General features: G+C 42.9%; 2 protein-coding genes across 3 annotated transcripts in view; both read right to left on the bottom strand.

Moving 5' to 3' along the window:
* cass4 (Cas scaffold protein family member 4) overlaps window positions 1–6,098 on the bottom strand; it is a 15,298-nt gene extending 9,200 nt beyond the window's left edge. Inside the window, exon 1 of the mRNA XM_042090371.1 lies at window positions 5,847–6,098. Coding sequence (XP_041946305.1) covers window positions 5,847–5,852 — 6 coding nt within the window. The 5' untranslated portion in view covers window positions 5,853–6,098. The remainder of the gene's footprint in view (window positions 1–5,846) is intronic.
* A 4,241-nt stretch (window positions 6,099–10,339) lies between these two features.
* Window positions 10,340–14,732, bottom strand: cstf1 (cleavage stimulation factor, 3' pre-RNA, subunit 1). 2 transcript variants are annotated; one of them, XM_042088913.1, is made up of 6 exons: window positions 14,638–14,732; window positions 13,943–14,119; window positions 13,570–13,847; window positions 13,165–13,362; window positions 11,764–12,154; window positions 10,340–10,682 (listed from the first exon to the last, which is right to left on the bottom strand). In XM_042088913.1, the coding sequence occupies exons 1-6, from the start codon at window positions 14,714–14,716 to the stop codon at window positions 10,423–10,425; spliced, it is 1,383 nt and encodes a 460-aa protein (XP_041944847.1). In that variant the 5' UTR covers window positions 14,717–14,732; the 3' UTR covers window positions 10,340–10,422. The 2 variants fall into 2 exon arrangements, with proteins under 2 accessions (XP_041944847.1, XP_041944848.1); XM_042088914.1 differs by having other exon boundaries at window positions 14,589–14,662.
* Between the last annotated feature and the right edge of the window lie 2,090 nt (window positions 14,733–16,822).

Below are 16,822 nucleotides of genomic sequence, written 5' to 3'. Positions count from 1 at the left end.
AAAAAAAACACAGAGGCTGTGGTAAAGAGGGTGCCAGTTTGGTTACTTAGTCAGTTGGGTTAGTCATTTAGTTTAGATGCCTGACCTTCAGGGATATTCACACATAAGCTCCATTTCATGTGCCTTCTGCAGATGACACTGAGGGTATGTCTTCTGAGAGTTTACATCTCTGAGTGCATACCAACATGCACTTTGTGAACTTTTTCAGTGGTTTGTGTACTTTCCTCTTGACATACTTAACAGAGTGTGTGTGTGTGTGTGTGTGTGTGTGTGTGTGTGTGTGTGTGTGTGTGTGTGTGTGTGTGTGTGTGTGTGTGTGTGTGTGTGTGATACAGTAGAAAGAGGTCAGATTCAGCTGTGAGGTGTTTGGGATTCCAGCTCCTGCCTGGCCCCAAGGATCAGCCTCAGACAGCTGGTGTGAGGACTGCAGAAAGCTGCAGCTGTCTCTGTCCTTTAACCCCGCCCCCCTTTCTCTCTCTGTCTCTCTATTTCCCTTTCTCTTCCCTTTCTCTTTCCCCCCACTCACTCATTTTTCTCACCATGCCCCCACGATCACCCCCACTTTCTTGCTTGTTTGCTTTCTTTGCCTTCACCCAATTCTCTCTCCACATTCACCCTCCCCTCTCTGTCCCACTTTCCCATGATATATAAACAACTGGAATAAGGACAGAGCCATTTCGGAGTTGCAAATGTATGATCTCTCTCTAATACGTCAAAATATATCCATATGACCTCAACTAAAACATACTAGACATATTTTTTTTTTTTTTTTTTGCCAAAACTAAAAGTTTTACCAAAAGCTACACTCTTCAAACAAATGTGTTGTCCCTATCTGGACACTGAGATGTGTTGGAAAAACAACGCAACGTTTTCAACACATTAGTTTGAAAACAACACAACTTGTAACCCTACCATGTGAACGTTGGCTATTGTCTATACATTCTAACAGTAGCATATATATGAGTAATCTAAATATGTGTTCAAATTGTCTCTAAATGAGGAACTTGAGTAATTTTCTTTACTCCTTAAACCTTATTGTGCTGATGTGTAAGAAACTCAGCGATGTAAGCAGTTGGCTATTTTCTCTCTCTCTCTCTGTGAGGCAAGTTAAAATCCCACATCCTGCACATTCCACATGCACCTCCAAGGAGCCATTCTCACGCGGAAACTCAGAGGTGAGGGCTTGTGTGGGAATCTGCCATTCCTGGCACACTTTGACCTCTCACCTTTTGGTGGCCAGGGTCATGGCCCAGGGTCAGGTCACCACCTCCACGTAACACTAGCATCACTGCCGGACAGAAATGTGCGCAATGCTGGGTAGCAATCAGAACCTTTTCAAAACACTTGATGTGTACTTGAATATGCATAGACAAATGTTCTTAGGTTGTCTGCAAATGTGCAAGTTCTGCATGGAACCTTTCAGATGTCAGACCTTGGTTGCTGGTTGCAAACACCTTCAGTATTATTTTCACAAAGAACGTTCTCAGTTGAACCTCACAAAGTCGAGCGTGCTCAGACTGCAAGCCTTCCTCCCTTAAGCATGCTGAAAGCCATCCAACAGTGAAATCGAAACGGTCTATTTCTGTCTGCTGTATAAAGATCAGACTTATCAACAGTTTGCTCCGATTTATGAGAGGAAACCCAGTGACACCCGGCCGACCCAGCTAAGATGCGTGTCATATTTTCACAGGAGGTGAGAGGGATAACGCACGGTAAACATTTAAACTGTGTCACTGCCAGAGCCAGACGCTCAGCATATCCCAGCTTGGCCCCGGAGCGCCCGAGGCTCCTGTCTCTCTTCGTAGCCGAGGAGGAAATGGGCCTGTAAAACTGACATCCAAGACGTTCCCACCACAATGACTGGGGAGGCAGCAGGGGCAAGTATGTCAGGCTGTCATACTGTCAATGCAGGACATTAAACGGTAGCTGACGTTAGCACATTTTAAGAGGAGATATCGTGGTGACATGAAGAAAAGCTTTGGTTCCTCACAATGCAGACACAATTGTGGAAGGAAGCCAAATCTGAGGATTTGTATAGTCTGGGGGCAAAACATACATAACGTCTGCAATGAGAGAGACACTGAATTGCCACATCAGTCAGTAAGGATGTTATTAAAAAAAAAAAACATCTAAGGATAAAATCTAATAGGGACATTTCAGGACACTCCTCAGCAAAGATCACATCAGAAGGGGAGTTTTAGAAAAGGAGGACACAGAATGTGATGTGGCCCCAGAATGGCTGTGACATTGCCCTGTCTACTTGCCCTGGTATTTCCTGTTTCAGCACAGTGACAGATATCATATACAACTCCTCTATTCTTACAGCAAAACTTCCTGGGAGATGTTTCCTACACATCCTCCCAGTTTTCCAAGAGGAGTATTACAGGGCCACACATTTAATTTGACAGGCAGATTACTCTATTTGTTTCTCCCCTCTGCTCTCATCTGCTCATTGGCATACACTTGACCTGTTAGCAAATCCTACCCTCGGACTGTGGTATGATTAAATCAGTAGATGTTTTTGTTTTCTCTTAAATGCCTGCAATGAGTTGGTGGCAATAGTTTGAAGGATTTAAAGAACTAAGAGAAAGTTGTTTGTGAGCTCTAGCATGTGTGTGATAATAACTATTGTGCTCCTGTTGTGCATGTGTGGTGTGTATGTATTTGCGTGTGTGAGTGTGTGTGTGCCTGCGTGCAAGTGTGTGTGTGTTATCTCCAGCCCGACTGATGGGTTTTTATTTAGCAGCTCACTTCCTGGCCTGTGTCATCTTCTGCTTTTTTTCCTCTCCATGCGGTCACTCATCTCCACCACCACACTGCACGCTTCTTTCTCAACATGGTTCTGCGCTTTGCAGAGCATCAATTGTCCACAAATACCCGTTCAGTTCATGGGGGCAAGAGCATCAGTGTCCTACACAAGGTGACAGAAGCGTATGGGAGCCATGCAGTTGTTCATGCAGTTTAAGTGCATCTGTAAGTGCACCCAAAGCTCAGATAATGAACAGAGTGCCATTTTTGTGTCATTTCCATGTAAAAATGTGCTTGTTTTGCATATCTGTGTGTCAGCTCTTGTCTACGAAAACCACTCATACATAAGAATGTCGAGGAAATAAGGAAATCATAGTGAATGCTGCTTGGACAGTGGAATGGACTATACTGTAGAATGGGCATGTCTCACTAACTGAAAACATTTTCGATTTTAGAGCGTCCGAGCCGTCAGAAAAGAACACATTCCCTCACTCCCTCCATCTCACGTCTTGATACCACCACCACCACCACCCTTCCCTCTCCTTGCCTAACACCCCCCCCCCCACACACACACACACACACACACACATACACACACACAAACCCACACAAACTTCAGTGATTGATAATCGGGGTCACAGCCGAGGCGACTCATCCACACCATGGCAGATGGAAACTCCGGGGGCGACAGGGACAAGAGGGAGTCATGCCTATTTGAACTTCCTGATGTGAAAGACGGGTGGTGGTGCTAGGCCTGGGGGTGGTGGAGGCTGTGGAGGTGGTACTTCTCCAGTCATACAGACTTCCTTGAGAAACTTCACTTCTACTTCTTCGCCACTGTCTGTGTCCAGGGTGGTGGGGGTGGGAAGGATGAGTCACACGGATCACAGACCTCGAGCAGACCTGATGGAAAATGACCCCATACTGATGATGCACCACTCTTGGTGGCTCTCTGTGTTTTTCTCTTCATTTAGCTTAATGCAGCCCAGCATGGAAGTGACCTCATTCTCAGCTCATCGCACCATGCAGCCACAACATGAGATCTTCTTTTTTTTTTCTCCAGGGCTAACCAAAGGTTTGTTTTCTCTCACACATTTTGGACAAAAGCAACACCGCCCAGGCAGACCACATACCACAGGCCTGGGCCTTGGGCTTTGGGGATGAAAAGTTGCTCCTCATTCTCATCACCCGCCCCGTCAGTTGTCACACTGTCTTAGCTGGAAGGACAGACGGATGATTACAACATAGATGACACTAGTTCTTGTGAAAAACGCACAGGGGCAGGCTGTGAGCTGAAACCAGGAGAATGACCATTGCTTCACCCTTCTGTTAATTTGTGACGAGAGCCCAAACCCAGTGATTCAGGGCCATAATGCAGCACTGGGACTCACACCCAGAGACCAAGTCAACAAGGAGCACAACATTTCAACCGATACACACTCTGATATGATGACTTAATAGTGAAATCACACACAGAGATTTGGTTTGTTTTAGTTTTTAAAGTATGCCGCCATCTTCAAACAAAGATGTCCACCAAAGTCATGGATGGAAAGATCTATATCTCAAAAGGTTTACCGTTGTTTGTCCATAACTTTTGCTTCTCTATCTGCTCTATCATCAGGTCGTTGTACAAAGGTGTCTGCAAGGATTTTACTCAAGTTACATACAACGGGCAGCAAGTACTGTACAAGTCGGATGCTCTAATCCGACATTTTTCATTGAAATCTTATACTGTTCACATGAAACTGGGTACATAAGAAGATAAATATACAGCTGAATGGACAACAACTAAATGACAAAGTATCAAAAGTTGTTTTGGACTGAAGTGTTTACCAAAGAACCTAATATCATAGATGCATATACTTTACAGTATGTGTCATGAACAGCTGTGAAGAGGGAGTCTTTTTTCACAGATTCCTGCCATAACCAATCTGGCCTGTGACAGAGGGAGCCCAGCTGGGACTCACTAAGCCAGAGGACACACTGGACACAGACGCACAGACACACACCCAGAGTAAGGCACAGAACTCACAGTAAGGCACAGAAGTCCACACACACACACACACACACACACACACACACACACACACTCATACAGCATGCAAATCCCATTGATAAAGGACTAGGTTGTCTATTTCAATCGACATTTACACACAATAGTTATGTCTTTTATAGTGAAGTGCATTTGATTTGACCTTTCAGAGTGGTTCTAATAATTAACACAGTCCAACCCTGACCCACCAAGGTTCACATGACGTTATTTTTAACAGTGTTGTATAGCTCAAGCATGAACACCAAAGCTGTGCTTCAAATGCGATCATGATAACATGGTTCACTCCGTCTTCGTGACTTCTCTTTATCTGAAAGAACTATACATCTCAACTTCTGCATTCATAAGCCTCACCACCACAGCTGCAGAAACACTACCCAAACCCCCCAAAATCTCACCGTCAGGACACACACACTTAAGGCTCGCGCAGAAAGAGAACCATCTTTTCGAAAGAGAACCACTTTTGAAAGGCTGAACTCACAAAGTAACCACACATCCCGAATAAAGACAGCAGCATAACAAGGCACTGAGGGAACATGAAGGATTTCAGATTATACTCGACATGTCCTGATAATGTGGGCCCCAGCTTGATTCTCGACACGGGGCCCAGGGTGTTAATGACATTGGTAAAAATCTCGCCCTCAGCACTCTGATGCCGGACAAACCCTCTCAGGTTACGCAGCTAGGGGCAGCACACCCAGGAGCACTGTAGGCTGACCGGGTCGGGCAGCAGCAGTGGGAGCAGCAGAGGTAGCTGACACCACAGCTTTTGACAGAAATCCCAACACTTGGTGGTCTGTCTATCAGCAAAACCTGGCCGGGTGGCACTAAGACTACACCGGAGAGAGGACAGCCTGGCACACTGGCAGTTGTTGTTTTTGTTGTTGTTGTTATTGAGTGAGAATGTTATTATTTGACATGTTAGGAATTCATGTGAAAGTAATGCAAGACCAGACTGATCAAATTATGAGCAACTAAATAGTTTTCAATTCAAAAACGTTTTATGTGCTTGGTATGTTGAACCCAAAGTGAGATAAGACGCACTTACCTCCATTTCTTTGAATCAGCTTCAGTCAGAATCCATACACATAAACACAGCCCATTCAAAAGTCCATTCAAGGAATCCAAGCACTCCACACCATAGCTGGCAGTTGGCACAATTGTTCAGTATGACTTTCTTATATTTAACTCCCTCTATGTTTGTGTATGTGTCTGTATTAGCCTACAGACTCTTCCTATGTTTGTCTGTCTGTCTTTCACACTGGCAGTCTTCAGCACATAGCAAGTTGTTACAGGGACCCTGGACGCTCCACACATAAGAGTGTGGAGAGAGTAGCGCACAGTCATGACAGACAGCCTTCCCCCTCTCTCTCAGCTGGCCAATCACATTCCTTAAACACCTTGAAGGCCCCGCCTTCCTATAACATCTCTCTGCATCTCTGTTGGGGGGAGGGGGGTGATATTATCTGCTGCATGGAAAGGAACATAGCTAAACACCACGTAAAAGTATATTAAAAAAGTGTATTTATTTATTTTTCTGTATAGCATGCAAGCTAGCGATAAGCTTTTATTTTCGTCCTTTTTCCTTTTTGTTTTCACTCCCCTCTTTCTCTGGTCTTTGTTTAAGGTTTGAGAGAGTTTGAGGTTTGAGATTTATGTCACGGGTTTATTTGAAAAGCGTGAATTCTCGAGCCTTGGCCTTTGTTGTCAGGACAACACAAAAGAAGGCGAATGCCTGGGATGAACACTGGAAGAGGCTGGGCGGGGGGGGGGGGGGGGGGGGTACTGGGAACTTCAACAATCGGTCTACAACAATTCTGACCTTACAAAACTGTTTGAGACATTAAAAGATAGTCAGCCAACTAGGATGGCTGCATAAGTTGTACAAATAAAGAAAGTCTGTACACAACACTTTGGAACCAGTTTAGGTCCTAGTTACAAAAGGTTTCACCCATAAACTATTTTGCGCAGAACTGGAACTGAGTCTGTGTATAAACTGCTGCCTGATAGTGCTTTTGCTCCTCATAGTCACATGTGTCTCTACATATCTTTAATAGTGAAACATGGAGTTTTGGTTTATTGTGCTGTTTGTAAGATTTGTGCATTCCTTTCGCCAGTTTGATGTCTTTGATGTTTAATGTTTGTGGCAACATACAGTTGGTAACTGGTCTGTGAAAACGTATTTTTTGTGGCCTTTCCTACCTGGACAGAGGACTTAGAGGCTTAGGAGCTTAGAATTATCCATAAAATTGCACATTTCCTGGAAACCCACCTCATCAAATAAGGTGCAGTAGAATTAGTAGAACATATTGTGAAAGTTAGGAGTAATGATGTGTTTTGAAAATTGTCTGTTTCATTGGTAGTAATTACTGACTTATCTGCATTGCAGCTTGACCCTTTCTTGACTAAATAGGCCTGGCATTATTTAGACCCACGCTTTGGGTCACTGTTTTGTTGTAGGATAAAACTGGCTTCAGTCAAGTGCTGTTCATCCAGAGGGTCTGATGTGTTTTGGAGATGGTGCCAAGCACTCCTCCAGCATCTGCCCTGCCATGCCTTTTTCTCTGGGAACCAAATGCCTGACCTTAGATTTGTCCTTCTATTATCTTTTTAAAATCATTTTCCTTTTGCCCATTTGAGTATTTTCTTTCCACTGGCCAGTCTGAGAAAAGTCTCTTTGAAACTCTGTCTGGAAAGCAGCATTCCAGAGGCTATTCACTGCCATTTTATAGGTAGGCTACTACTTAAAAATTTGCCACCATGGCCTGAGAGGCAACTTCTTTTCTGAAACTAGATTCTGATGTACTAACATACTTGTATGAATGTGCACCAGGACCGTTAATTTCTTTTTGCATTTTTTCTGACGCTCCAGGCTACTCAAGTAGCTCAAATTCACTGCTATATTGCTATCCTGAAGAGTAGAACACTGTACAGCTAAATATAAGGGCACAAGGGTTTTCTACTGAGTGATTGGGCCCGAGTTTGGGGACTCTGAAATAGGCGAGACCTCCCCGGTGAAGTGAAATTGAATAAACCAATCACATGCAAGCAGTGTTATTTTCTGATTTATCTATCTTTTATTAATTTTAGGCCACTTTGTGTACCCGACTTCGCTCTGGCCACAGTGTGCATACACTGTCGGCAAAATACACTGTCAAACTCACACCCTTCATCCGTTTTAAAATGATTAGGCTTATGTAGCATAAATGTACTATACATATTTTCGCCATGGTCCAGCTATAGCCATTTACAACATTAAATATGTGAATTTTCTGAGGTGACACTGGTCAGGCCAGGCACATTGGAATTCCCCCACAACATGCATATATTTTTAGATGTAGCAACTTCCCCTTCAAAAAAACTCTCAGAATTCTGTATTCTGTTGGATTTAGTAGCAAGATGACTGCTATAAGCAAATCAGATTCCACAGAGCTAATTTTAAGATTCTTTACATGTTTCTTTACTACAAAGCTATTTCAATGACAAAATACCTTCTTAAAACTCCATCAGGTTATTTATGAGGAAAATGTTCTATATTGTACATTTACATTTTATTTGAAATCAGATAAGAGGTCAAAACAATTCCGCAGTATTCATGTCTCGGGTAACACTGCCGATGTTTCGGCCCAGGTGTAATCGGGAGTAGTGTCAGATAATTTTTACTAAATCATTTTGTTTGGTATATATTGGGCATACGGGGCTAGCCTCAAGAATTTTACACAAAATATATTTTATATTTGTGCTTTGTATGGGATGTGCCCTTAGCTCAGGTAATAAATGACTAAATAAATAAATAAGACTAAATGAATAAATGGGCAATGAATAAACAAAGATGGGCCATCCTCAACCACTCAAGCAAGCAGTAAAGCTAACCAGACAAACAACAATTTTGCATGGAAATATATTTATATTGTACTTTAACAAGTACATTTTAACCTGATACAACAAAATTCAGTGATATTTCATGACTTTGCTCCAAATATGATACAATTTTCTGACTTTCCTATCCTACAAAACAGACTTAAGTTTATTGACTCACTCACAAATGACGTTGCTTAGGCTACCACTCATGGCCACAATTGCCTTCTTAGTAACATAAATTCATGAGAAACTGAATTCATCTGCAGAGAGGAGGAAGTCTTTTTTGTACAATAAACCATCATGTCACAAACCATGTGGTTGTGGTCTTCTAGACATACTTGCCCCTTTGTACTGGCAATGCTTCAACCAAATGCAAATGCATCAGCTTCCTTCCTGCTACAGTAAGAACGATGGTGTACTGATGAGTCTAATATAAACAGAAAACAGTTAAGATATGGAGGAGCGTTTTTCACTACCAAAAATCCCTCTCAAAGGGGTCTTTGGAAGAGGTTGTCTTGCTCTATCTGATGGATACGGGGACACACCCGCACACACACAAAACTTGACAGTAAAATTAGACTTTGTCCACTAACGCATAGATTAATGAATCCATTTTCAAATGAATCTGTTTATTTGCTAAAAAGGCAACAATTTGTATTGTATAATCTGATTCATGTTCTTTTTTTATTTATTAAAAAACAATGTCATTATACCTCAACTAAAGTAACAAACATGTACAAAAAAAAAAAGAAAAAACATCAAGACATGGAAATACTTTCACATGAAATACACCCACATTCGAGCAGATATATAATACACAAACAAAATGGAGAACTCAGTTGTAGTTTCAGTTGCATCTCTACTTCACATGTCACCCTTTGAGAGCCAAATCAGTGGATGAGTCCTAAACAAGACAGTGACTACTGACCAAACACTTTCACCCAGTCCTGCTTGATAGGTAGCTCCCTCTTCCTTTTAAATAAGGTACTGCACCAAAACACACTGCGGTCTGGTTTGCGCTTCTCATCTCCACTGTGTCTATGGCAGGGTGGCATTTTAGATATTAACAGTGAAAAACCACATCCTGCTTTCTCGCAATTGTATGGCTCATTAACAATACAAGGCTCTTTACCGTACCCCACAATGCAGGCAGGCTTTTGTGCATGGCTCTTTGCATGTAGAACACTCAACCTCAAATATAGCTTCAGGGTAGCAACAGCTATCAGCACACGAGAGGGAGAAGTGAAGCATGGCTGGAAGAAAAGAGACAGAGGCATGTACGAGATTGAAAGAGAAAAGAGACAGAGGCATGTACAAGATTGAAAGAGAAAAGAGACAGAGGCATGTACGAGATTGAAAGAGAAAAGAGACAGAGGCATGTACGAAAGAGTGAGAGAGACAGAGGCATGTACGAAAGAGTGAGAGAGACAGAGGCATGTACGAGATTGAAAGAGAAAAGAGACAGAGGCATGTACGAAAGAGTGAGAGAGACAGAGGCATGTACGAGATTGAAAGAGAAAAGAGACAGAGGCATGTACGAAAGAGTGAGAGAGACAGAGGCATGTACGAAAGAGTGAGAGACAGAGGCATGTACGAAAGAGTGAGAGAGACAGAGGCATGTACGAGAGAGTGAAAGAGAGACAGAGGCATGTACGAGAGAGTGAAAGCTCCTCAGCAATATGACTGGATATGAACTGTATTGGCTGACAGTTTGTGATGTTGATGTCCTTCTCTTGTTCCCTTCCTGCTCTTCCTCCTCCTCTTCAGTCGGTGGTGGTGCGGCGGTACCAGAAGCGCGCACGGAAGTCATCGCTGCAGGTCATGAAGCCGGGGTTGGTGGGCGAGTGGACGATGCAGCGCACAATGTTGTTGTGTCCAAGCGAGAGCAGGTTCTTCCTCTCGGCCGTGCGCGAGTCCCAGCAGCACAGGCTGATGGTGCGCTCGTCCGGCAGCAGCACGTAGTCCTCTGTGTGATTGAACACACCCTGCGTGCGGTGCATCTGACGCCCGCTCAAACCCGCACCTGAGCACACACACACACACACACACACACACACACATTTTAGAGGAGATTAACTTTAACCTTCTAAAGCTGCTAAGGTATATGATGCATTAGTCAGTAAGGGTTAATTCTGCTACCTCAGTTAACTTCTACCTTGCAACAGTTGACAGTGTGTTTTGTAGTCAATGGATGTTCTACCTACCACCAACATGCATCCCATGAAAGACAAACTGTTCACAAGAAAACCGCAGACCTTCCCTGACAGAATATGTTTTTTTAAACATTGTCCTAGTGCGGCTACAAGTGGCCCACTTTTCTGTTCTGCTCTTCACGAGACTGTGGCATGAGAAAATCTGACCCATATACAAGTTAAAAGGTACAGTCCTTGATTCATGAAAAAGACTGCTGATTTGTTTTTTAACTCCACAACCAATCAAATATCCCACTCCCTTCAGTGCCCCTGAAAATAACATAGTGGAGGGCTGGAACAGGGTGTTGCTCAGTAGGGCTGCAACAATTCATCGATAAGTCAACTATCAAATTAAACCACCAAATACCTCCATATTCTCTCGTTGCAGCTTCTTAAACTTGAATATTTCCCGCTTTACCTACTCCTCTATGATGGTCAAGTAAATATCTTTGGTGTGTGGACACACCAGGGCTTTTAGGAAATAATTTTGTGCTTTGGGTAGCACTGATCAATATTTTTATCACCATTTTGTCATTTAATCGATTATTCAACGAATCAATTAATCAAGAAAATAATCAACAGATTAATCGATTAAGAAAATAATCATTAGTTAGCCCTATTGCTCTGTCCAAGCGACTTCCTTTCTTTCTGATTTATAAAGCCAGGGTTTGTGTAAGAACACCAAAGTTGTTTCCAAGTGTACAGAAAGGACAGCTTGTGGACAATGAAGACTTGTAAGGGCTGTGAGCTGTGCTGTGTTTGCTAAATTAATACATTTTAAAAATGTAGATGGGTTGAACTCCTTGAAAGCACAGATACTGATACCAAAAAAAACCCACCTATAATGAGTGGCCATAGATCACATAGCTAAATTTATAATCAAATACCCATGCAGGCAGACCCCAGTCTTACCTGTGTACTTGACCAGCGTGCGTCCAGTGGAGATCTCCCACAGCTTGGCCACAGAGTCCTTCCCGCTGGAAAGGATGTACTTGGAGTTCTTGGAGAAGATGGCCGAGCAGACCTCTGCGCCGTCGTGTGCCTTGTCGAAGGTGGCCACGCAGCGGTTTGACACGCCGTCCCACAGCTTGATGCTGCCATCCTTGCTGCAGGTGACGTAACTGTTGGCGGTGGGGTTGTAGCTGACGCTGCAGATGGTGTCCGTGTGCTGGTCCAGCGGGTTGCACGAGACGAAGCACTGGAAGGTGTTGACGTCGTACAGGCGCAGCGTTGGGTGCTGCGTGCCCACCAGCAGGAAGTCGCCCGACGGGTGGAAGGAGATCGAGCGCAGCATCTCTGCTTCCTGACAGACGGGGAAAAGGGGGAAGGGGAAGTGGAGCTAGTTTCATTTTCTGGGACTGGATTACATGGTTCATAATTAACATTTATGAGCTAACATTGTTTTTTTCCACCAAACCGTATTTACCATTTTTTTGTGTTAGTAGTTCCCCAGAACATACAAGTACATTACAGCATCTGCTTCATATCCTAGCTAAGTTTTGCATTTATTTTTCTTAAACATAATTTTCCAAAGGATCTTAAAACCTCATCAACCTCACATACACATAAATGAGATACAGACCTAAAGATAATTCACACAGACTTATAAAAGGCAATCACACATCTGCACCTAACATCCCCTCTGTTATACAGCCTCTCTGTGCACAGCTGTATGTAGGGCTGCAACGATTCATCGATTAGTTGTTGACTGTTAAATTAATCGGCAACTATTTTGATAATCAATTAATTAGTTTGTGTCATTTTTAAAAAAAAAGAAAATACATCAATATTCTCTGATTGGAGCAACTTGAATATTTTCAGCTTTATTTACTCCTTTATAACAGTGCACTAAATATCTTTGGTCAAAACAAAGCATTTGAAAACATAATCTTGGGCTTTGGGAAACAATGATTGTCATTTTTTCACCCTTTTCTGGCATTTTATGAAACAACTAATCGATTAATCGAGAAAATAATCGGCAGATTAATCAGTATAAGTATATATACTTTTGATCCTGTGAGGGAAATTTGGTCTCTGCATTTATCCCAATCCGTGAATTAGTGAAACACACTCAGCACACACTGAACACACAGTGAGGTGAAGCACATACTAATCCCGACGCAGTGAGCTGCCTGCTAAAGTGGCGCTCAGGGAGCAGTGAGGGGTTAGGTGCCATGCTCAAGGGCACTTCAGCCATTCCTACTGGTCGGGTTCGAACTGGCAACCCTGCGGTTACAAGTCCGAAGCGCTAACCAGTAGGCCACGGCTGCCCTAATCGGCTATGAAAATAATCGTTAGTTGCAGCAGCCCTACCTGTATGTGTTTGAAGGCTCTTTTGGCTGATGGTTTAGAGTAGTCGAACAGCTTGAGTGTGTAGTCCCGCGAGCCCGATGCCAGGATCTGTTCCGTGGGGTGGAAGGCTAGGCACGTGACCTCGTCCACATGGTCGTAGAGGGTCCGGATGACCGGGTGGTTCTCCATGTTCTGCTGTGCTGTCTCGTTCATCATCACCTACAAGATACAGATGGCACTTTTAAAGGTGGCATGTCCAAGACAGAATAGCTGTCAGGTGTGGGTGATTTTGACATTTGTCAGCAATACCATATAACCTGCTGATCTGTCAAATTTCACATTTTGAAAGCAGTAGCCTAAACAATCAACCATGGCTACCTTGACACTTCATAATTTCTTTAAATATATAGAGAAGCCCCAGCTCACTTCTATCGGCATGGCACTCTTGGCCAGCATCCGTTCTGTGTCCAGGATCTTGATTGAGGCGTCGGCAGACCCAGTGGCGATCAACTGCCCATCTCGGCTGTACGTGGCCACTCGGCAAGGGCCCTTGTGCGAGGTCACGTAGCACGTCTCGTACTCGGACGCTTCGGGGGACATGGTTTGTACATCTGCGTCAAACTCCAAATCGATACCCACTCCTGGAGCCACGGTATCCGAGCGTCCGATGGCGTACTGCACTGCACTGTCATCGTTTTCCATCCCTGTCATCCAACATTGGTTTTGACAAAGTCAAATAAAGTTGTTTTAAATAGTCGTTTGAAAGTCAGTAATACACTTTTGTTAATTGTCAACTTACCTATTTTAGCGAGCTGCATGAGCTGTTCGGAGGGAGAGACAACGTTGGCGGGCTTGACTTCGTTGATAAGACTGTTGGCTATGTTGGTGTACCCATCATATAATAACTGGCTGATGATTAACTTGTAAAGATGTTGTCGGTCTTTCAACGTGGGCTTGGGGCGGTACATTTTAATAGCTGTTGATACCCGAAAAACAAATATCAGTACCAGGAGAACTTGCATTGCAACAGTATCAAACACGCAATCATCAACCAAGCCAGACATACGAGAAATATAAGTGATTTGAATAAATGATACAGGGTGCTAGTTATAGTGATGGCTAATCGCATGAATTCACCCGCAAAAAAACTACACTAGCAAACAAAGTTTACACGGTTTAGGTTCTCGATTATATTAATCCCGTCTTCTAACTTAATGTCAATGCGCGTTTCTAATGTACCACATGTAGCTAGTAAAAACACTATTAGCATTAGCAAACAACGTATGTTTATTAGCTGGCTAACGCTACCTGGCTAGCGTTGCTAACGTCTTATACTGTCTACATTGGCTAATTATCACGCTGTAAATCCAGGATGATGAAACAAACCATTGCAATGCAATATAGAGCACTTCTACAAAGTTTCAAAACCATACGAAAATACCCACAGTTTTAAAACCAATGGTATAAAAATGAATGAAACTTGAGGTGAAGTACCTTCCGTCGCAGCACTGGATGAACTTTCTCCACACGCTGAACGTATCCTACGTAACGTCAGAGAATGTGGTAACGTCATAACGTCAAGTGTTTTGCGCAGACTCCTGAAGGTAGGAGAACTCGTGTAGTTTATAAAATATCCACTAGAGGATGGTACTCGCTAAACCGACTTGTGATCTGGGATTAATGCTGATCGCTGTCTGTGTACTATTACTATTACTCTGTATATCCAGGCCATAGTCTAAAAGCCTCCATCGTTTTACCATGAAGCTTTCATCGGTCAAACAATTCATTTATTCAGAAAAACGTTTAGCCTAGCTACTAAAAGCAGCTTGAGGAAATGGAAGATTGCATAGGCCTATCTCACAGTAAGTTTGAATCTCTATCTATAGGCTTTAGGCCTAAACTAACTGTAGCCTACTGCCTGTAGACTACTTTGTGTCCATTCTTGTCATGGACATGGCTTGATTGTTTTGACTGGTAAAACGTATTACACTAGACAGACAGTAGACAGACAAGGCAGCAGGCATTAACAAATCATTTTGCAGGAGGGCGCAGAGGAGCAGATTTATTCATGTAGGGCTTGAGGCTTCTGTGCCCCTACTTAGCCTATTGACCTGGTGAGTCATTCTCACCTCCTGTTTCACTGCTGCAAAGGCAAAGAGGAAATCAGTTGTGCATCCACACTCAGTGCACGGTGCAGGAATTGAGAGACAGGCTATTCAAACCCCTAATCAGGTTAACCTCTTCAGTCAAACAATCTAGATACAGTACAGATTACAGATACAGTTACAGAAGTATAGGCTATGGGATGTTTGTATGACATAAATGTGTAGCCTATTACTACATTTTACTATGCATTCTGTATTGTAACGTATATTTAAAGAACGCATCATTCTATTGGTAACAACATCTGGTCCCTTTTGGCATAGTAGTAATGTGGCCTAAATCCTAAAAAAAAAACTATATAGGCTCTTTTCTTTTACCACCTGTTGTCTCAGCTATAATTTAAGTGTTGTCTCAAACAAAAGGCTTGTTGGAATAAGAATACCCTCTTTAAAAAGTCCTCTTCCTCCCTCCATCTCTATCTCTCACACACACACACACACACACACACACACACACACACACACACACACACACACACACACACACACACACACACACACACACACACACACAGCATCACACCCTCCCACGCAGTGTGCATGAGTTTCCTGCACGTGGCTTCCCACACAAACACATACAAACAACCCCATGACTGACTTAAGTTATATAAAAAAAGAGTGCAGTGGTGCAACATTGAGTTAGATCAACATGGGGGTGGAATTGTGAAATTGACTAAACTGTCATTCTTCAGGAAAATCTTTTACAGTTCTTTTATAAAGACAAAGTGTCTTGGGTTGCCATGCCAACACAAGCTTCATTTTCCTTACTGGACCAGTCTGTGGTTGCCTTGGAGACCAAGAGTAAGAAGAATGCATCAGGGAAATAATATCACAACTTAGTGCTTCCTACTTCTCATGCTGTACCATATTTTTTATTTGTATATTCTATGCAGAAAAATATACAAGAGAAATATGGATGCATGATCAAGTGAAGTGACTGTACAAATCTGCTATAATGAACTATAAATGGGCAATACAAATATCTGATCATGTCATCAAAGCACCTCTAATACATAAACCTTCAAGGGGGCTCCCCTCCTCTCCTTTGCCTTCTGTTTTGCTTATCTGTATGCATAAAGCTAAAGGTTAGGTGTCCTCTCCTTTCATACCAAAACCATTTCTTGCTGCTTTCTGTGGGGTCTGCGTTCTGCTATTTTTTCCCTGTCCCTTTTATCTCCCTTCTCTCTCTCATAAAATTAAAATGGAAATATAATAAGTGAATTATTTGGCCTGACACATACAGTAATTGCATATGCTTTGTCAAATCCATGCAACAGAGTCAAGTTCTGTAATGAAGTTTAATTAAAAAAAGCTATTTGTTATAAAGATTGATAGATTTCTCTCTGTCTCTCTCAAATCAGTTTAAATGTGCTTTACTGGTATGCCATCAACAATCACAAGTCATTCTCTCTCTCTCTCTCTCTCTCTCTCTCTCTCTCTCTCTCTCTGTAGCTCATGACCTCCCAGAGGCCCTGCCACTAACGATTGCTTCATTAGTTCCCAGAGCCCCGGTGCCA

This window comes from Alosa sapidissima, chromosome 4, assembly GCF_018492685.1.
Source record: "Alosa sapidissima isolate fAloSap1 chromosome 4, fAloSap1.pri, whole genome shotgun sequence".
In the NCBI taxonomy this organism is placed as follows: Eukaryota; Metazoa; Chordata; class Actinopteri; order Clupeiformes; family Clupeidae; genus Alosa; species Alosa sapidissima.
The sequence above is the reverse complement of the archived record's forward strand: the minus strand, read 5'-3'. Positions and strand labels throughout refer to the sequence as shown.